The sequence below is a fragment of the Balaenoptera ricei genome, chromosome 5 (genome assembly GCF_028023285.1).
Source record: "Balaenoptera ricei isolate mBalRic1 chromosome 5, mBalRic1.hap2, whole genome shotgun sequence".
In the NCBI taxonomy this organism is placed as follows: domain Eukaryota; kingdom Metazoa; phylum Chordata; class Mammalia; order Artiodactyla; family Balaenopteridae; genus Balaenoptera; species Balaenoptera ricei.
In genome coordinates, this window is record NC_082643.1 from 141003033 (window position 1) to 141023155 (window position 20123).

A 20123-nucleotide genomic window follows, 5' to 3' on the forward strand; every position below is an offset into this window, starting at 1 on the left:
GCGGGGCGGCGCGCGGGCGGGGCCGAGGTGCGCGCCCAGCCGGCCCTGCCCTGCCCGCGCCCCGCCCCGGCGATGCGCCCCGCGGCACCTGAGGCCACCTGAGCGCCCTCCGGAGCCAGGCACACTGCGGGGCTCGGCCGCTGGCGCTCCGGCACTGCTCACGCCGGGGGGTGGGGGGGTGGGGAGCGCACTCCCCTCCAAAAGCAAAGGGAACGCCCGACGGGAAGGGGGCGTCCGCGCGTCCAAGCGCTTGGCCCAATTTTAAAGTGCGCCTCAACCGAGCTGGCTTCGCCCTCTGGCACCTGTCCCTCCCACCACCCCGAGCTGTCACCAGACACCACTGACCACAGAATGACCGTGGGTCGACCCTGGCCGAGACATTGCCCCGCCCCCAGCCCTCCAGCCCCCTCTCTGCTTCCCCCAGATCACCCCCACTCCCCAGGCAGGGTGATGGAGAGGGGTCCATTCACGTCCCCTGGCAGCAGGAATCCCAGCGCAGGTTGCTGCCCAGTAGTGAGTGGGACCACAATGCCGCGGTCTCCCTGTCTGGTTCCCCCTTCCCCCCGGGGCTGAGAGCTATCCCTCCAGGCAAGGATGGCACAGAGGTTCTCTGCTGCTCTATAAAGGCCCCCTGAGAGTCCCCTTTGCAGCGGGGGAGCTCTGACCTTCTGGATTTCCCCTCCTCCACCCTGTAGCTCCAGTCTAGCTGCCTGGGTTCTTTGGGAACCCAAGTGCTTGGGGGACCTGGCAGGTCTACATCTCAGACTTCAGCCCCTGTCTCTAAGACGACCTCTGACATTCATGCCTTCAGGAGCAACCAACAAGGTAAGGGGCCAGTGGCAGAGATGCGGCAGCACCCTAGAAAAGCAAGGAGAAGCAATCAATGTACCCTACTCGAGGTCCCACCCTAAGGAGCTGATGTCCGCCGGGAGGAGAGGGGAGGGCTCAGTGGTGTCCTGTTGCCCTGAAATCCGCATGGGCGGGAACAAGTGTGTGCATCTTTATCCCATCCAGGTCTTGCCTCTCACGGAGGAGGAACTAAGGCTCAGAGCTGCGGGCGCCTCCGGGACTGACCCTCGTTGGCTGAGCCCCAAGCAGGGCACAGGATCCGCGGGGGCAGGCAGAGCCCTGGGCTGGAGTCCCAGCTCAGCAGCCACCGTGCTGGGCACAGAGAGGGCCAGGTCCTTGCTCTCTGGGCACCCACTCCCCCTCCTCACTGTCCTTGGGGAGCTGAGAAGGCAGGTCCCTGGTGGGCACCAGCTTGATTCCGATGCCCTGGGGATGTCTTGCCAGGGCGTAATGCAGAGCAGCGGCACACCAGGCCCAGGAAGCAGCTCTGTGTCTCCTGTGTCCCCTCCTCCAGCACCACCTCCGGCGGCACCTGTGCCGCCACCAGCCGCCTTCTGCAGAGCAGTTGCCCGACTACAGAGCCCCATTCATGCTCCCCACACATCTCAGGCCCCCAGGGACTGGCCCAGGACAGCCGGCGTGGAGCCGGGTGGCGCTGGGGGCTGTGGCCACCAACACATCCGCCGCCCCAGGCGCCTGGCACTTGGTCATCCCCGCAGGGAGGGTCAGTGCCCTGCTGCATTCCCGAGCGCTGGACCCGACCCAGGCTCCTGCCATGCCTGGCAGCTGCACGTGCTCCCACACTGGCCCGAGAGAATGCGGGCCGCCGTGGGGACAGACGGCTCCCCCCGCCCCCGGCGGCTACTTAGAGGTGGGATGATCTTCCTGCCTGGCTCCCACTCCCAGACCCTGGGTGGGCTCCTGGCCTCTCTCTCCTAAGTTCCTGCTGTGGACCGAATGTTTGTGTCCCCACCCCCCAAATTCATGTTGAAGCCCAACCCCCAAGGGGATGGTAAGAAGAGGTGAGGCCTGTGGGAGGCGATGAGGTCACGAGGGCGGGGTCCCCAGGACTGGATCACTGTCCTTATAAGAAGAGGCACGAGGGACAAGTTCCTTCTCCTCACCCACCACGGAGGACACAGCCAGAAAGCAGACATCTGCACGCCTGGAAGAGGGCTCTCATCTCACCCAACCCCAGCCGGGCTGGCATCCTGATCTCTGACTTCCGGCCTCCAGACCTGTGAGAAATGAATCTGTTGTTTTAGCCTCGCAGTCTACAGTGTTTTTGTTATAGCAGCCCGAGCGGACTAAGACAGTTTCCCCAGCTGTTGCAGCCAGAGTTGCTGGTTGCAAGTGGCAGAAGCTGACTCTGGCCACTGAAGCAGGAAGGAATTTGCTGGAAGAATGTCAGGCGTTGGGTAGAACCCAGGGGAGGTGGGGATCCAGCGGGAGCTGCAGGAGGTAGGGCGCCAGGGGAGCACAGCCACGCTCCTGAGACCAGATGCCACTCCCGCCCCGCACCACTGCCCTGCCGGACTCCACAGCCGCCTTCCAAGGAGCCCCCGGCCATGGGTCAGAGCTGTACCACCGGCTGGCCACACGGCCACGGGCGCTGCTGCTGGACATCACTGCCAAGGACACTGCCCCCACCACCAGACTCCATGGTCCCAGGGCAGTGTCACCCCATCAGTGGCTCTGCAGCCAAGGGACCTGCCATCAGACACTGCGCCGGCCACTCACCACCCAAATGAACTTTAATCATCACGTGACTTTTCTGGCCTGTTTCCTCTTCCAGCCTGACGTTGTTACGATGAGCCCCTAAATGAGATGATGTATGTGAGGGTCTTTCAAAATGATCACGGGTTTTACAGACACAAGGGAATGGTGGGGACCAGGGACAGGCCGCCTTGTCTTGTATCTCCAGGTGCTCAGTGAGGCTGGAGAAAAACACACACCAGCTGATCGTGGCAAACACTATGCCTGTGTCCACCCGAGCGACACCCTGTGTCACTCCTTTTACAATTCCCAGCTCCCCTCAGCTAGGTGGGGCCACATGACAGGGGCTCTGGCCAGCAGAGTGGGAAGAGGTGATGACTGCCACCTCCCAGCCCTGCACGTCTGCCACCCTCCTCATTCACTGCACGGCGAGACGGAGTCTTATGGACCCAACTGTGTCCCCGCTAATCCATCTGTTGAAGCCCTAACCCCCAATATGACTGTATTTGGAGATGGGACCTTTTTTTTTTTAAATATTTAAATATATATTTATTTATTTACTTGGCTGCACCAGGTCTTAGTTGTGGCACGCGGGATCTTTTAGATGTGACATGCGGCATCTAGTTGCCTGACCAGGGATCGAAGTGCAGAGTCTTAACCACTGGGCCACCAGGGAAGTCCCTGGAGATAGGATCTTTAAGGAGGTAATTAAGGTTAAATGAGGTCATAAGGGTGGGCCCCTAATCCCATAGGACTGTGGCCTTAAAATACAGGGAGAAACACCAGAGCTCTCTCTCAGCACACACACAGGGCAAGGCCGCGTGAGGACACAGCAGGACAGCGGCCGTCTGCAAGCCTGGAGGAGAGGTCTCCCCAGAAATCAACCTTACTGGATCTTGATCTTGAACTTCAGCCTCCAGAACCATGAGAAATTTCTGTTGTGTGAGCCCTGCAGTCTGTGGCCTTCTGTTACGGCAGCCCGAGCAGACTGGTACAGAGAGTGTGGAAGATTGAATAAATGCCTGCAAATGCCCCTCACCTGCACCCACACCCCTTGAAATGTGACCTCCTCCCACTGAGAGGTGGACCCTACCCCGGAATCCGGCTCGCTTTGAGCAGCTCACGTCCACCCTTTCTTTGGAACCCGGCCACCACCATGTGAACGGGCCCAGGCTAGCCTACCGGATGACAAAAGACGTGTGGCCCGGTCACCCCACGGCCCCAGCCAAGAGCCAGTCAGCCCCGGGGGGCAGAACCGCCTAAGACCCACTGGCGACCCAGGTACGTGGCGGAGCCGGCCCAGGCGGCGAGAAGCACCCCGCCAAGCAAGGCCACGCTACCAACTCCCCCAGCATCGTGAGCTCAGTACGGGGCTGCTTGTACGTCACTGCGTTTGGATGCCATCTGTGTCATCGAAGCAGTATTCTGATACACAGTGTCTGGAAGCTCTGCAGAGAAGGAGCCTGGACCCCGCCAAGTCGCCACGGCCAAGGGCACCAGCAAACGTCCAAGCTGAGCAGGAGTCCGCACACAGCAGGCAGGATGAGTTGGGGAGAGGCCCCCACACGCACGTGTTGTGGTGAGGCCGCAGCACAGCAAAGACAAAGGCACGAAGGCTGCCCGGCGGGGTTGGGGGGAGGCGGAGTTATGTCAAGAGAACAACAGTTCGACTTAAAGCAGATTTCTCAACAGGAGTGACAGTAGACAGCGGAACACCACCCAAGTGCTGACAGAGAGTAACTACTGATGTGTGAGGTGAAATGCCAAGCGAACAGCACGAACAGCTTTATGGCAATAGATGTGGAAATGGAGACAGAAACACTCACGAAAGTGTAACTTCCTAAAACCAGCTCAAGGAGAAACAGCATTCTCAACAAGTCCCAGAGTATTAAAAAACGACTCAGTAGTTAAATAACATCCTGTAAAGAAAACACTGGGCCCAGGGAATTTTATAGGAGATTCTACCAAACTTTCAAAACACAGATCATTCCAGCTTTCTGCAGCCCTCCAGTGGATCATGAAAGAAGGGACATTCTTGAACTCATTCTATGAGATCAGTATAGCCATTCAAAGAGTATAAGACAGTCATTCCAAGAGCACACGAGAGGAAAATTACAGGCCAATGTCACTCAGAAACGTAAATGTAAAATCCTAAACAAAATTTAAGTAAATCCAAAAAAAGCTTATAACAAGTATGACAGAGTGTGTGAGCCAGGGTCCCAGCAGCTGACACTACATTAGGACAATTCAAGGTGGGATTATTCACAAAGGTGTGCTCTTGGAAGGAACCACACCTGTGTACATAAGGGGCACAGTACGTGACTGTGTAGCCCCGGGCCAGTTAGAGAGCCGTGGAACCACCTCTAGACCTGAGGTGGGGGGTTCCCTGAACCATGAAGGGGGCATCATTTACATCTTGGGAGGATCATGGCCTTCAGTTAAGGGATCTGGGTGTATCCTTTGCTGGGGTACCGTCACAAAGCACCACAGACTGGGGGCTTAACCAACAGAAATTGTCTCACCATTCTGGAGGACAGAAGTCCAATATCAAGAGGTCAGCAGGACTGGGTCCTTCTGATGGTTGTGAGAACCTGCTCCAGGCCTCTGTCCTTGCCTTGTTGATGGCCATCTCCCCCCTGTGTCTCTTCACATCATCTTCTTTCTATGCATGTCTCTGTGTCCAAATTTCCCCTTCTTAGGGGAACGCGGTCATATTGGATCAGGCCCCACGCTACTGATCCCCTCTCTAAAGATCCTCTTTCCACATCAGGTCACATTCTGAGTTCCTAGGGGTTAGGACTCCAATATATGAACTTGGGGAGGACACAATCCAACCGATAACACTGAGGTTACCCCAGAAAAGGGAGCCAGGGAAATCAACACCCCAATCTCTCACCCACTCCTCTCTCCTCTGACCTCCTGCTGGGGCTCCCCCAAAGGGCACAGGAGCCCATTGACACAGCCCATCAAGATCAGCCTATGGGGCACAGGGCAAGGTGGGGAATAAATCTGGAGAAGCTGACAGAAGGTAGCTGGCTCCCACCCTGACTCAGCACGGCTCACTACGGGAATGCAAGGTTGGCTTGACGTTAGACCATCTATAAATGCACGTCACCTCTTTAACAGAGCCACACTCAACACTCACAGGGGAGGAGATCAGGGAGAGCTCACGTCAGGCAAAGGTGCGGTGGGACTGAAGCAACATGCTTCCTGGAGGCCGAGAACAGGCAGTCGGTGGTCCCAGATTCACGAGTGGGAGCTGCCCCACCCTCCATGCTCCTGGGGCACCAGCACCAGCCTCTGCTGCCCTGGCTGCGGTCAGCGTGGTGGGGCTTCAGCAGCAAGTCCCGGTCCACTGAAGGGCTCTAGCCCCACCCCCGGCATGTGGGGCGATGGGCACACGCACTGTTGTCCTCCCAGTGCCCGTCTCTCTTCCTCCGGCTTTGCTGGGGGCAGTGCATGTCCCTGGTGATTTGTCTGGTCCTGTCATGACAATCCTGTTCCCTGCCCTCCGGCCTCCTCTGCAGCTGGGTGTGGCCATGGGACCCCATTCAGGCAAATCACTCTCACATGACCACAGAGAGTGACTGGGAAAGGACCTGACCGGTCAGGCCTCTCAGGGCTCCAAAGGCTGAGTGAAGGGGGAGGGGCGGTACGGGAGAGAATGTTCTAGGCAGCAGTGGCAGCAGCGTCAGCAAGGGCCCTGGTCAGTTTCACGGACACAAGGAGGCCGGAGTGGTCAGAGTGCGGTTGGGGGGCAGAAGAGGGGCTGGAGGCAGGTGGAGTCAGACCACACAGAGACTGGGGGTAGGCTCCCAGATGCGGGGGTGACATGGAGGAAGCCCTGGCGTGTCACCGGGACAGGTGGCGAGACCCGGTCCAGGTGGGGCTGTGGAGATGACAGCAGAGGGGAGTAGGGACTGTGGGGAGGAGGACCCCACCCTCTGGGCTGCTCTGGGCAGGGGCCCCATGCCCAGAGCAGGATGGGTGGGGCTGGGGCTGGGGGCGCTGAATGCCACCCTCTTCCTGACCCTCCCTGAGACCAGGGGTCCCAGCTCCCCAGGGCACCCGGCGCCGGGCACCGCTCTGACCCACCCCCGTACACCCAGGCCTCTTCTCCTGACCACAAATGTCATCACACCCCCACCCTGCTGTCCCATCAGGGACACTTGGGACACCCCAGCACCTCACTACAGCCCACCCCCCCCACACACAACCCCACCCTCTTCGGCCTCAGCCACACTTCCTTACTTTGATTCAGATAAGCCACTACCAGGGGCTTCCCTCGTGGCGCAGTGGTTAAGAGTCCGCCTGCCAATGCAGGGGACACGCGTTTGAGCCCTGGTCCGGGAAGATCCCACATGCCGCGGAGCAACGAAGCCCGTGCGCCACAACTACTGAGCCTGCGCTCTAGAGCCCGCGAGCCACAACTACTGAGCCCGCGTGCCGCAACTACTGAAGCCCGCACGCCTAGAGCCCGTGCTCCGCAACGAAGGGTAGCCCCCGCTCGCTGCAACCAGAGGAAGCCCACACGCAGCAACGGAGACCCAACACAGCCAATAAATACATAAACAAATAAACAAATTTATAAAATAAATAAATAAATAAGCCACTACCAGCCTCGTATCTCAGGACCTTTGCATGTGCTGCTTCCTCTGGCCCAGGATTCTGGGCACTGCGGGCATCTCAGATTCCATCCCCACAGTGTCTTGCCTGGCCGGCGCAACCCACTACCCTCCACTCACTCTGGCACTTGGGCTCCTCTCGTCCCCTGGTTTCCTTCAGAGGAAGTCTCCAGTTTTCCCCGCCTAGAAGACACGGCTGAGGGAGAGCTGCAGTCGGGCGGGCTGCCTTCTTGAAGCAAAATGATAGCCAGGGGTTTTCCAAATAACGGGTCTTAAGTTCTAGCATGCCCTGCCGTGGGACAGCCCAGGGTGCCCGGACCCAAGCCCCACTTGCCTGCGGGAGGGTCTGAGAGGGGTCTGGCTGGGGACCGCGCTTGCTCTGGCGAAGGTCTGGTCTGGATCCCCTGTCCTGACTGCCCAGGCCATGGGGCCGGACCCTCCCTGTGGGGCCACAGGCTCCCGTCTCCTCTGAGCAGCTGGGGTGCTGGCTTGGGGCCCCCAGCCCTGAAGCTCCAGCATCCACAAAGCTGGGTCGGGGGTCACGGCCTGGGGACGGGGAAGGCTGAGCTGGCGGCAGCGGGACAGGCAGCGTGGGCCGGGGTCTTTTTGGAAACATGTTTATTGCCAGTGAGGAGGGAACGGCAGGAGGCACGATGTCCCCAGGCGTGGTCTCAGGAGGGATTCCCAGGCCGCTTGGGGGGCCGAATCCGGTCTCTGATCCAGTCCACGTAACTGGCCACGCGGGTGTAGACGCCGGGCTTGTTGGGCTGCCCGCAGCCGTCACCCCAGCTGATGAGGCCGTACAGGTAGGCCACGCCGTTCTTCTCGCAGGCCAGGGGCCCGCCTGAGTCCCCCTGCGCAGAGCGGCCGGTCAGAGCCTGGGGCCCAGCTCAGGAGACCCACGGCTCAGCTCCTCGACACCCATGAAACAGTCCACCACCCCCTCACCCCAGGGTCCCTCGCCCCAACCCGGAACATGCCTCCAGAGCGGTCAGCCCTCGAGGTGGGCTTCCCGAGAGCTTGGGCACAGATGACATGGGTATTCCAAGTAAGGGAGCTGTCCCGCTTCCCCCAACCGCAGACACAGGGCGTCCTCCCAGCAGTGGGGCTGCTGCGGCTTCCTCTCGTCTCCACAACCAGCGGCGTCCTCCAGCTGGGTCCCCCCTCCGCCCACCAGCACGCACCCCACGTGCACCAGGCGGCCCCGCGCTCCAGCAGAGGATATTCCCCGCTGGAAACACCCTCTTTGCCACCTGGCAAACCCCTATTCACCCCCTGGGACAAGTGTCAGCGCCCCTTCCTCCATGAAGCCACCCTGACTTCCCCCAGGGCGCTTGCTGTACCACGTGGTCGAGTGTCGAGCCCCGACCCTTTGCCACCTGTGAGTTGGGTGACCTGGGAAGAGTGAGCAGACCTCTCTGGGCCTCAGTCTCCCCACCTATAAAAATGGGGAGTAAAGCAGCTTCTCCAGCTCAGCACTGATGTGCAGCCCCCTGAGGAGCCCTTGATAAACGGGACACTGGGATCGGCCGATCGCTTGAGCCCATTTGGGAGAACTCTGGGTGAAAAGGGGTTTGGCCTTTGACGTCACGTGGACAGCCCTGCCCTTGGCTGGACAGCTGGCACGAGCCTGGGCTTTGGGATCCGGCCCCTCCCGGGCCTCAATCCCCGCCCCCTGTGAGCAGGGACCCCACTCCCGGCCCCCGGGCCTCCAGCAATAGCGAGCGCCCATCCTGGGGGTGCCACCAACCGGGAGATGGGCCTTCTGCCTGGGCTCCCGGCTGGCCCTGCGGGTCTGTCCCTTTTGGCTCTGAGCTCCCGGGGCGGCCGTCCCGGCTCACCTGGCAGGCGTCAGACCTGCAGTCGAAGTAGCCGGCGCACAGCATGTTGGGGCTGATGTCTGCCCCGTACACCTCCGGGCTGCTGCACTTGCGGTCGGCGACCAACGGGACCAGGGCCTCCCGCAGCAAGCTGGAGTAGCCACTCACATCTGACGGCCGACAGGGGGCACTCAGCCTGGGCGAGGCTTGCAGGGCCGGGCCGCTGCTCCCGGGGGCACGACGCTGGCCCCGTGCGCCCACCCCACTCACTCTCATCCTGGTGGCCCCAGCCCGCAATCTGGCACTTGTGCCCAGCGGGGAAGGCGCTGCCGGGCTCAGGCAGGCAGATGGGCTGGACGAACTGGGAACGGACAGCACAGCGCTCCCCCTTCTTCTCCAGCCGGATCAGGACTGCACGGGACAGAGGCCGGGGCTCAGCCTGCGGCGCGGGGGCCCACGATGGGCCGAAGGTGGCTGCTGAGTCTCACGGGGCCCAGCCCCGCCGGGCAGAGGGGCTGTGGCCTGGGAGGCCCAGGAGGCAACAGGAGGGCCAGCAAGGCTGGCCAGCCAGGGTTTCCTCCAGCCAGGCCAAGGCCACTCGGCCACACCAGGCGCTCTAGCTGCCCTCCCCCCGCCCTTCCCCGCTCTGCCCCTCCTCCCCCTCCCGCCCACCCGTCCCCTGAGTGTCTGAGGACCCTCCCCTGCCTGGCACCCACTCCCAGCCTCTCTCCCGGCTCTGGCCCTGGGTGTGCCCAGAGCACACAGCACCGGTCCCGAGCCTCACCGAGGTCATGGTCACTGGGGTTGAACACTGAGTACAGGGGGTACGGGATGTACTTCTCTATGCGGAACGCCTGCGTCACGTCCGTCGTGCGGTTGAAGAAGTGTTGGCCCAGGACCACAGAGACACTTTCCCTGGGGGGGCTGTGCAGTGGGAGCTGGTGGCAGCATGACCCTCGGGCCCCTGAGGTCAGCTCGCCCCCTACCCACGGGCACAGAGCATCCGGTAGACGACCCCAGGAGGGTGACGCTGTGCAGGGCCCCCGCCCCCGCCAGGCCCTGGGAGAGACCTGAGCAGGGGCTGGGGTGTGGGCCGTAGTGCGGTAGGGAGTGGGGAGCTAGGGCCACAGCCCCCGTCCTGGCAGCACCGCCTCTAAGGCAGCGGCATGAGTGGCCCTGGGGGGCCTTGTGCAGGTCCAGGTGGGGTCTGCGCTGAAACGCGCCCGCGTTGGTGCGGATCCCAGCCCTGGGCACCGGTCCTGCCCCACGCCCCTGCTACGGGGGCACGTCTCCTGTGAAGTCACCTGCGGGTCCAGGAGTCTGAGCACTCCCCTCACCCCCCCGCACCTGCACACGAATGCCCTGTCCCACCCACCTCCAGCAGCCCTGCTTGGCCCGGGCCAGGGACCAGGGTGCTGGGGTCCAGCCCACAGGGGACGGGCACCTCCATCCAGCTTGGCCCTCCCCAGCCCCTCCCTGGATGTGGGCAGAGGATGCCTGCTCCCCTCCTCCAGCCTCTTAACCACCCCCATCCCATCCATACTGGGGAGGCCTCAGGGGTCCTGTTTCACAGGTCACACAGCGGTCAGCACAGGGCAGGACTTGTGCCCACTGCCCCCCACCCCTATGCTGCAGTCCCTGGGGTGACTGGTGGGGACTCACCGTCGGACTCTCACGCTGCCAAGTCCCCAGCCCCCGCTCACGTCCCACTCCCTGGGATGCCACTGTCAGGCCCGTTCCTTCCCACTGAACCCCCCCCAGAGAGAGCCCCCCACTCCCCACGGCAGAGCCTTGTTCCCATCCCAGCCGTGAGGAGCGGGGGGCGGGCTGGCCTTTCTTGCTCTGAGCTCGCTGCCCCCCACCCCTGGGGTGTGGGAGTGGGCCTCGCACCCCTGATCTTTCCCCCAGCCGCCAGCCCCAGCCGGCCCTCCGCTCCGGTAGCCCGCCGACTGGGCGGGGCCTCGGGCTCCCTGCGCCCCACGGTGCCACCAGCTCGGTCTGGGCGGGGGGCGGGGCCGGAAGGGGCGGGCCCTGCGAGGCACGGGCCACACCCACCGCCCTGCCGCGCACGCGCTGGCCGCCCCGCCCCTCCCTGAGCGGGGAGACCTGGAGCTCCCGGGGCGAGGACCAGGGCTGGGCAGCAACACGGGCAGGGACAGGGACAGCACCCCGGGGCAGGAATGGGGCGGGTCTCGGCAGTCTCCATGCCCACCACTGGGCTGAGCGCTGAGTCCCACCTGAGTCAGAGGGGCAACGGGGAACGGAGGGACCAAAGGACGGGGTTTACACGGGTAGGTGGCGGAACGTGGGGACACATGGGTGATGGTTAGGACAGGCGGGTGGGTGCGTAGATGGGTGGCGGGTGGAGAGTGGATGATGGGTGTATGGCCGGGTGGGTGGGCGGAGGCCTAGATAGCGGTGGGTGGAGAGGTGGATGGTTTGAGGGATGGCGCAGGGGTCATGGACACTGGGGCCAGAGCCGCTCACCTGTTGGAGAAGCAGTGGGCGGCAGACACCACCCAGCAGGTATGGACAAGGCTCCCTGCACAGAAGCTGTTCCCGATGTAGATGGCGGCCAGCCAGGGGTGGGAGCCGGGCAGCGAGGACGAGCCGCCGATGATGCGTGGCCGTAGGAAGCTCCTCTTCTTGTGCCTCTTGCCACAGGTCTGGCGTCCGGCTGGTCCAGCTGCCGCGGGCCCAGGCAGGCTCAGCAGGGCCTCGGTGGGCGGGGGCTGAATTCTGGCAAGGGATTCTGGGAACACAGATCACCGGGTCACACCCCCCGTGTCCCTTCTGCACACCCCAGGCCAGAGAGGGTCCTGGCTGCGTCCACCATCCTCAGGTCCCCCGCCGTTCACCTGCCTCCTGCCCCAGCCTAGGCAGCTCGTCTGAAAGAGGGTCCCCAGCTCTGCCCCTGTGGGCACGTGACTTAATCTGAGCCTCAGTTTCCTTATCTGCAGGATGGGGAGAACCGTACCCAGTCACAAGGCTTTGTGGGAACCAGGGCGGCCTGGGGCACACCTGGCAGGTACTCATGTCCTCCCAGCAGCCTGGGACCCCAGAGCCAACTCGGGATGGTCAGAGAGCCCTGGAGCACGGGGCCAGGGGGCGGGCTGGCCTCACGGAGCAGCCCACTCCCAGGGTCTGACCCCAGGGTACTCACATTATCCACATGCACCCGCACTTCTCTGTCTCTGGGGACCATCCTGGCACAGTGCAGCCCGGCTGGACCACCCAGAGGACCCAGCGACCAACTCGCCTGCTCTGACCTCTGGTGTCAACCCACTGCGTGGCCTTGGACCAGCCCTGCTCTGGTGAGCCTCAGTTTCCCCATCTCTCCGATGGGGCCGTGGTCCTCCGGAGAGAGGAGGCCTGGCATGCGGGTGGAGTGGGTTGGGCCACGGGGGGAACCGTGGTGATCTCAGCGGGGGCGGGGCCGGCGCTGCCCCCACCCTGCTGCTTCCGACCCGCCACCAGCTGCGCGCACCGCAGGCTGCCAGGCGGCAGTACTCCCAGGAGAGCGCGCTGTCCTTCACCACGTAGCACCAGGGCCTCTCGTCCTTGTCCGGGTTCCTGGGGTGCAGGGGGAAGCAGGTGGGCAGGGCAGTCAGTCACGCCCCTCAGTGACGGGTGGGAGGAGGGAGCTGGCGACCCCTAGCTGGGTGCGGCTCCTGGCATTCTGCCCACCCCCACCCCACAGCCTTTGGCCCCTTCTGCAGGTGGTTCCGATCCCTGGCCCTGGGCTCCTCTCGCTGCGCAGCCTCCCAAGCCGAGGGGCCAGGACCCAGGGACAGGCCCTGCCCGCCCAGTGCTGACCGGCAGTAGGCGTGGGGCCCCAGGCCGAGGAGGGCCGCGGCGCCCACAGAGTCCACGTGAAGCTCCTGGTAGAGCAGGTCGGAGTTCCAGGCCAGGCAGCTGAGGCCCGAGGCCGCCGTGCTGGCCACACCTCGGTACTCGGTGCCGCTTCCCACGAAGCAGGGCTGGGCCGGCACTGTGGGCGGCAACGTGCGCGGTGAGCCTGGGCCCCAGGACGCGGGGCCACACAGCTCCGAAGCCGAGCGACTCACCAATGTTGCAGAGCCGCCCGGCGTGGTCTGGGGGGCAGGCGCACACGGTGGTCCCGGTGGCCACGATCAGGTGACAGGTGCCCCCGTTCAAGCAGGGGCTGCTCAGACAAACTAGGGGGAGGGCTCAGAAGCTGGGCCTCGAGGGGCAGGGGCAGGGCCTGGTTCCCACCCGGTGCCCGTCTCTGGGTGGCCCTGGACGAGCCCCTTCCCCGGGTGGGAGGCCCAGCCATACGGCCCGCCCCGCCCCCCCCCCCCCCCCGTACCTGTGTGGCGGGTGCCCTGGCACCGGACCTGGCCCCCCACACACTCGCACTGTTCCACTCGGCCCCGGTGCACGCGGGCCCAGCGATCGCCCACCTCCAGGTACTCGTAGCGGCTCTCGTCAAAGCATTTCTCTGGGGGTGGCACAGTGAGCGCCTGCTCCCCGCGCGTGCGGCAGGCGCCCCCCTGCCCTGCAGCCCCCCACCCCGCTCACCCGTGCCGCAGTCCTTGCCGGTGAAGGCCACGGGGCAGGTGCAGTGGTACGACTCGGGGTCCTGGGTGCTGGAGCACGAGCCCCCGTTGAGGCAGGGGCCAGAGGCACAGGGATCCGGGGCAGCTGGGCACACGCAGCAGGGAGGGGTGTGTCTGAGAGCCCGGCCAGGCCTCGTGACCCCCTCCCCACGCCGTGACTCTCCCTGATTGACGAGGGCCCGCCACCTTAAAGATGCCCCTCCTGGGTTCCTTGGTGTGTACGTGCCCTGGGAGTGAGCGCAGGCCTTCCCCCTCCTCACCACATCCTCTGCCCAGCTCTCAGACCCCAGGCAAGTGGGCCTCTGGCTCTGTATCCAGCACCCTGAAAGCCCGACCCCCATCAGGCAGCGCAGTCCTCTTCCATGTGCCCTGGGACCCTTGTAAGCGGGGCTGCCAGCACCACACCCTGCGGACCCCTTGGGCCCTCTCCATGTCCAGGGCTGTTCCTGTGCAGCCGCAGGGCCCAGCCTGACCACCAGGGGGCGCTTTGACCCTGGCAATGGCCAAAGCAGCTATGTGGCCCCCAGAGACGGCAGGACCCTGCGGGGCAGGGTGTTCCCCACTCCCCACTCCTGCAGGCCCCGAGGCCTGCAGTGGGATGAACCCCGAAGCTCCCTCCTGCACACCAGGCAGGACCCCAGCCCCAGGTCAGCTCTGACGCCCTTCAAGCTCACCGCCACCCCCGGCCCAGCCCCTTCCTAGCTTGCGCTCAGGCCCAGACCCCCGGCACCCACCTGGGCCCTCCCGGGGAGTGGAAGCCTGCACACAGTAGCCCCAGGCCCTGTCCCGGTCATAGTTGTGAGTCGTGGCACACCTGGGGGTGATGCATGCGGTGACGTGGGGGTCCCAGGCCAGAGACCCGCCCACCCTAACCCCGACTCACGCAGGGACCCACGCTGACCACTCTGGGGCTCTCTCCCATTCACTCTCTCATTCATTCATTCACTACATCTGCTGTGTGCCAGGCTCGGTGTGGGGTCCGGAGGGCAGGCAGCAGCAGCGTCTCCAGGGTGGACACGGGGCGTGGGGACTGGGACCCACCACTTCCTGTGGGCGCTGCCCTCTGTAGTGCAGGAGTGGACCATGCGGCCGCCATAGCGGAAGGGGAACCTGCAGGGCTGCCCGGCCTCGGTGAGCACTGCTAGAGGAGACACAGGGGTCAAGGGCTCCCGCGCTGGTCACCTCCCAACCCCCATCACATACCCCACTCCCTAGGTGCTGCTGTGTTCCTCCAGACCCCCCATCTAGGTGTAGCCTGCCACCTCCTCCAGGAAGCCTTCCTGACCCACCTGTGCCCCCAGGGCTGCTATTGGAGGGGGCTGCCCTGGGCAGGTGGGTAAGCCCCCCACCATGGGGTCCCTCTGCCTTGGGCGCTGTCGCTGTGGCTGGGGTCCTGGGGGTCACCGAGGTTACGGGGATCGCGGGAGTCCCAGGGGTCACTGTGGCGTTATATTCTGGGGGTTCCGTTTGGTTCTAGGAAGAGCCGAGAGGCCTGTGATGGGGTCGGTGTGGGATGGACCCCCCTCACACTCAGGCCCTGACTCAGTTTCCATATTGGGGCCCTGAGGTCTTGGAGTAGGGACCAGGGGACACTGGCTGTCCCAAGGCCTCAGCTGGACTCTGTCCCCTCCCCTCCCACCGAGTCCAAGGAGTCAGGCTGAGCTGGCTCAGGGTCTGCCAGGCTGGCACCACTGCCCTCCAGGCTCGAACCCCGGGGGTCTGTTCTGGGGGATGGACGAGAGCAGCTGCGAGGCCTTCAGAGGCACCCCCCCCCCCGCCCCCACCTCAAACACGTGGACCCAGCAGAGGCCCAGAGAGGCAAACAGTCTCCATGGCCCTGGGTGGGGGCCAGCAAGTTGGATCCCCAGGCCCCCTGTCCCCCAGGCCAGCCCAGCACGCCCACCTGCCCCCCGGAAGGCTGGCTGTCGCCACGCTGGGCCCTTCACCCACCCCACACCCTGCCCTGGCCTCAGCCCCAGGACCCAGAGTGGGCACGGAGAGCCCATGATCACAGTGCGGTGGGGTCAGTGCTCACCCTGCCAGCCTGGGGCTGAGCCCCTCGAGGCACCAGCAGCAGCAGCAGGAGCAGGGACAGCCCAAGTGGTGGGCAGGGGCTGGGGACCCCGGCCCAGCGCCCCATGGCTCCTCCTGGGCTGGCGTGAGGAGCGGCAGGAGGCGGGAGCGGAGTGGCCAGGGCAGGTGGGGGTCAAGGCCGCCTGGAAATGATTAACCCCGGCTGCCTCCCGTGCCAGGCCTACACGTCCCCCATGTCTGCTGCCCAGCTCACCCTGCCTGAGCCAGCCGTCCCCTCTGGCCTCAGCCGTGCTGGTCCTGGACCTGACAATGTCCTCGAATCTCAGCTGCGACGCCTCCTCCAGGAAGTCTTCCAGGATGACACGGCAGGAAGGGGCCTGGACCCCCACAGCCCCAGCTTCCGGTCCCTACCTGGCCACAGGGCTGGCCACTGTCTATTTGTGAGCTATACTAACCAGAGCACCTACAGATGCTGAGCCCTTTTGAGGGCCCAGGCCTAGAGCATGGGGTGTGGCCCCCTGGCCAGCAAGAGGCCAGGCACAGAGAGGAGGGTGTGTGCACCGTTGCACACAGTGCCCCCCAGGACAGGGATCTCTGCCGCCCTTTTCTGCAGCACTTCTGCCTGTGCCTCCCAGGACGAGCCTGGGGTGGGGCCTCCGGGGGGAGGGGGAGTGGAGCGGAGGAGGTGGGCAATACCAGAGCCCTGCCTGCTGTCCTAGCTCCCCTCCCCCACTGCTCCTGGACCCGCTGGGGCACCCCCTCAGGAAGCCCTCTCACCCCTGGGCTTCCCCATCGTAGCCAGGACCACCCGTGCCATCCCACCTCTGTCCTGGGCTGCCCTCCTCCCCATCCCAAGCCCTGGCCAGGCACCAGGGCCACAGAGACCTGGCTTGGGGTCCTGCCCAGGTCTGTGAACGGACACTGGGGTGTCGCCCCCCCGATGCGGCCACAGTTGTCGCCCCAGCTGGCCCCGTGGTTCGTGACTGCGGCTGCAGGCAGAGCTGCCACGGGAAACTCTTCTGCAATTTGAGGGGCCGCGGAGGCGGCGGGGGGTGGGGGGGGTGGCCCAGTCCCCATGAGTCAGCTCAGCTGCCTGCACAGGGCGGAGAGAAGGGCTGGCCTGGGGATGGGCCTGGCACTGCAGCTGTCTCACTGGGCACCCCCAAATCGCACTCTCTCTGGGCCCCCGGTTTCCCCTGTGCAGACGGAGGGAGAGCAGAAACTGAGTGGGCAGCCAGCTTGGCACGCGGCGGGCACCCCCAGCTCAGAGCACAGCCCCCCAGGAGCGTCCAGAGCAGCCCCAGCGGCCCAGGGCCCTTCTGACAAGCCTGACGTGCATCTCGGAGGAGGGAGGGGTGCCGGGGCCCTCAGCACTCAGCTGCTCAGCGCCGGGGTTCCGCCGAGGCACCTGGGCCGATGGCACCGTCTCTGTCCGCCCTGCCCACTGGCCTGGCCTGCCACCCCGTCCCCTCCCGGCTCGCTCAAGCCTCAGGACCTCCGCACGGGCTGACGCTCTTTCCCAGGCCTCCTGGGCAGGGCAGTCAGGCTTCCCCTGAGACGGTCCCTCCACAGAGAGGCCCTGCCAGACCACCTCTCTAAATGAGGCCAAGGGCAGGGGGCTGGGTCAGGGTGGCCTGAAGGGTCCCCAGGCCACGCTCTGCCCCCACCGGCGGCCACCCCAAGAGGAGCCCCTGCACTGAGCTGCAGGAGGCGCTGTGACGTGGACAAGACCAGGGCCCTGGACGGGGCAGGACCACGTCCCACTGCCCACAGGCTAGGCCTCACGCCCCGCTAGGCCAGCCTTATTTCCCTGCCCACCTCTGACCTCACCCCCGAGAGCCGGTTCTCCCCAGCCCCCTGCCGATACACGCACAGGGCCACGGGAACAACGGCTCCCTGAGGGCAGGGTCCGGGCCCCAGGACCAGGCACGAGGCCGACGACCCCGTCCTCAAAGACGCTTTATTGCGGGAAGGCTGGACGCCGAGCGGGAGCTGGGGCGGGGGCCGGGGCGGGGGCCGGGGCGGGGGCCGGGGAGCCCTGAGCCAACGCTGGCGAGTGTCCGGGGCCAGGACCCTCCCCGCCCTCTGCTGGTTCGGCCCCCAGGAGTGGCTGAGGAGGCCCATCCGAGGCCCTCGAGATAGGCTTGGGCTGCCCCTTCGGGATCTTTGCTCTCCACGTGTGTGTCCAGGCAGGCGGCTCGGACGCCGGGTCGGGAGGGAGGGACGGCGGGCACGGTCGGGTCCGCGGGCGGCAGCCTCAGACGAAGGTGGCGTGGTGTGGGCCGGCCTTGGGCTTGGCGGGTCCCCCCAGGACGGGGCTCAGGCCGGGGCGGTCTGATGTCGGGGTCCCGCTGGCCCGTGACCTCCGGGGGCCCGTCCACACCCCCGGGACGCTGCTGCCCGGCCCAGGTGCTGAGCCAGCCACACGGTCCACGTCGACGATCGTGCTGACTGGGAGGCCTCGGCTGCCTCGGGCCCCACCTCCTGCCGCGGGGAGAAGAGAGAGGCTGTCACCTGTCTGCCCACCCTGGGCTGGAGACCCCACCCCACCCTCCTGGCACAGACGGTGGCAAGGGGCTCCTGAGACCCCCACGTGCATCCCAGGGGCAGGCGACCTCCGACCTGGGGCCCCCGGGCCTGGCGCAGGGAGCCCTCTGCAGCAGGGAGGGTCCCAGGCCGAGGGAGCTGCAGGCTGCAGGGGAGCAAGCTGGGGGAGGGGGTCTGGGGGCGCAGGGCCCAGGCTCCGTGTGGTGGGACCGGCGCGGCCCCTCACCTGTCACGGGGACACCTGCACCCTGCCCTCGCCCGGCGCAGCCAGGACAGTGGGGATGGCCCACCCACTAGGGTGCTGTCCGCCCAGCTGGGGCCCCCTCTGGGGAGGAGCTCACAGGCTGGGCGGCACCCGAGCCCCTGCAGCTCCCCACCGACGCCCGGCCTCGCCCCGCCACCTCCTCCTCACTCTCTCTGGGTGCATCAGGGGCACCCGCCCCCAGACGACACCGCGCTGCCCCTCGCCGGGGGGGGGGGGGGGGGGAGGGGGGCGTGGGTTTGCGTCGCGGGAAGGAGCACGTGGTGCCCCTTGGTGGGCGCTGAGATGGCGGAGGAGCTGGGGCGGGGGGTCCCAGGGCCCCTCAGCGGGATGCAGTCGCCCCTGGGGTGGGGGGTGGCCGAGGAGGGTCACGTGGGGGACGGTCTCGTGAGAAACTTCCCAGCCACCTCCGCTGCGCCTCTCAGACACCCCCATGGCCCGTCCCGCAGCTCAGGTTCAGGGCTGGGCCCCTCCACTCCTCCTCGGGGGGCTGTCTGCAGCCGAGGGGCCATCAGGGAGGGGCTCCAGGGGGAGGCATGCTGCTGGGCCGAGGGAGGACCAAGCACTGGGTGTGGGTTGCTCCAGACGGGGCTGGACCCTCAGAGCACTCTGGGTCTCCATCCACAGAACTCGCTGCCTGGTGTCTCTGAGGGCTGCGGCTCCAAGCGGGGCAGGGGCCTGAGCCCCACCGCCGATGCCCCCCAGGGCCCTCGCGACCTGGCCATGCGGTTGTCCACCTGCCGGTTGACCCGGGCCTACCTCTTCAGCCTCACAAACTCTGAGTCCTTCACGCTCTCCTACCCCATCAGCAACACCCCAGGCCGAGTGCCCCTTCCTCCACCCTACCCTACCGCCTGCCCCGTTCCAGGCTGCTCAGTGGTCAGCCAGGCCTCTGCCTTCAAGTCCCCACCTAGGCCCCAGGAGTTCCAGGCTGCCTGAAACTGCCTTGGAAGCTTTTAGATCCCGGGCTGGGCAGCCACACCTCCCTGCCAACCACCCCAGCAGGCTGTCACTGTGCTGTCACCATGGCTGGTCCCCGGGGGGGCCCCTGGGGGACAGAGGTGCAGTCCCCAGGAACCAGGTCGGTGGGGGCAGGGCACAGGGCGCTCGGCAGGCACCCTCAGCCTCGGCTCCCTCCACCGAGTCCCCCCAGGGCTCGCCCCGGGGCCAGGGGCCAGGCAGAGCCCCAGGCCCTGGTGTGGCCAGGTGTAGGGGGGAGGCTGGCGTGTCTGGGAGCCTGGGAGCCAGGGACCCTCAGGTGCCTGGGGTGCAGGGGGAGCCCCAGCCCCGGGCTCCCAGTGGGCAGGCTGGAGGAGGAGTCCAGGCGCAGGGACACAGGGTCCTGCTCCGCTGACCGCCCCTCCCGGGCCTGGCTGGTGGAGGTGAAGACTCTGCTCCCCGCGTGGGTCCGAGGCCTACGTGCGGGAGTGGGGACGGCCGTGGGGGTCAGGAGCCTTGCTTCCCCTTGCAGGAGCTGCTCTGTGGCCCCCAGAACCCCGGGGCAGGTCCGAGCCTGCGGGAGGGGCTTGCGTCTCCTCTGATCTATCTAACGGAGGTGGCAGCAGGAGCCTTTCCCGGGCCTCCACGGGCATGGGCCTGACTCAGGGCCTCACAGGGGCTGCTCGGCCGTGGCGCCCTGTTTGGGTGCAGCAGCGGGAAGCGCTGGCGGGAAAAGGTGTCTCTGGGGATC

The 20123-nt window shown here is 65.5% G+C and overlaps 2 protein-coding genes across 8 annotated transcripts in view; both read right to left on the bottom strand.

Annotated features, from left to right (window-relative positions):
* Positions 1–7793: 7793 nt before the first annotated feature.
* HGFAC (HGF activator) lies at positions 7794–15762 on the bottom strand. The gene is made up of 14 exons (XM_059923684.1): positions 15626–15762; positions 14880–15063; positions 14632–14728; positions 14325–14404; positions 13553–13675; positions 13341–13472; positions 13078–13188; positions 12827–13001; positions 12498–12583; positions 11498–11762; positions 9795–9934; positions 9281–9421; positions 9032–9180; positions 7794–8044 (listed from the first exon to the last, which is right to left on the bottom strand). The coding sequence occupies exons 1-14, from the start codon at positions 15728–15730 to the stop codon at positions 7862–7864; spliced, it is 1971 nt and encodes a 656-aa protein (XP_059779667.1). The 5' UTR covers positions 15731–15762; the 3' UTR covers positions 7794–7861.
* Positions 15763–17570: 1808 nt separating this feature from the next.
* Positions 17571–20123, bottom strand: part of RGS12 (regulator of G protein signaling 12) — a 124226-nt gene continuing 121673 nt past the window's right edge. For all 7 annotated transcript variants that reach the window (XM_059923686.1, XM_059923685.1, XM_059923687.1 and 4 more), the window contains one exon: positions 17571–18108. In XM_059923686.1, the coding sequence (XP_059779669.1) occupies positions 17882–18108 (227 nt within the window). In that variant the 3' untranslated portion in view covers positions 17571–17881. The remainder of the gene's footprint in view (positions 18109–20123) is intronic.

Excerpts from the sequence above, each read along its gene's own strand:
- HGFAC (XM_059923684.1), bottom strand. The coding sequence starts at position 15,730 with ATGGGGCGCTGGGCCGGGGTCCCCAGCCCCTGCCCACCACTTGGGCTG. Across the intron at positions 11,763-12,497 it reads CTGCCGCCTGGCAGCCTGCG|AATCCCTTGCCAGAATTCAG; the intron begins GTGCGCGCAGCT and ends CTGTGTTCCCAG. Across the intron at positions 8,045-9,031 it reads GCAGGTCTGACGCCTGCCAG|GGGGACTCAGGCGGGCCCCT; the intron begins GTGAGCCGGGAC and ends CGCTCTGCGCAG.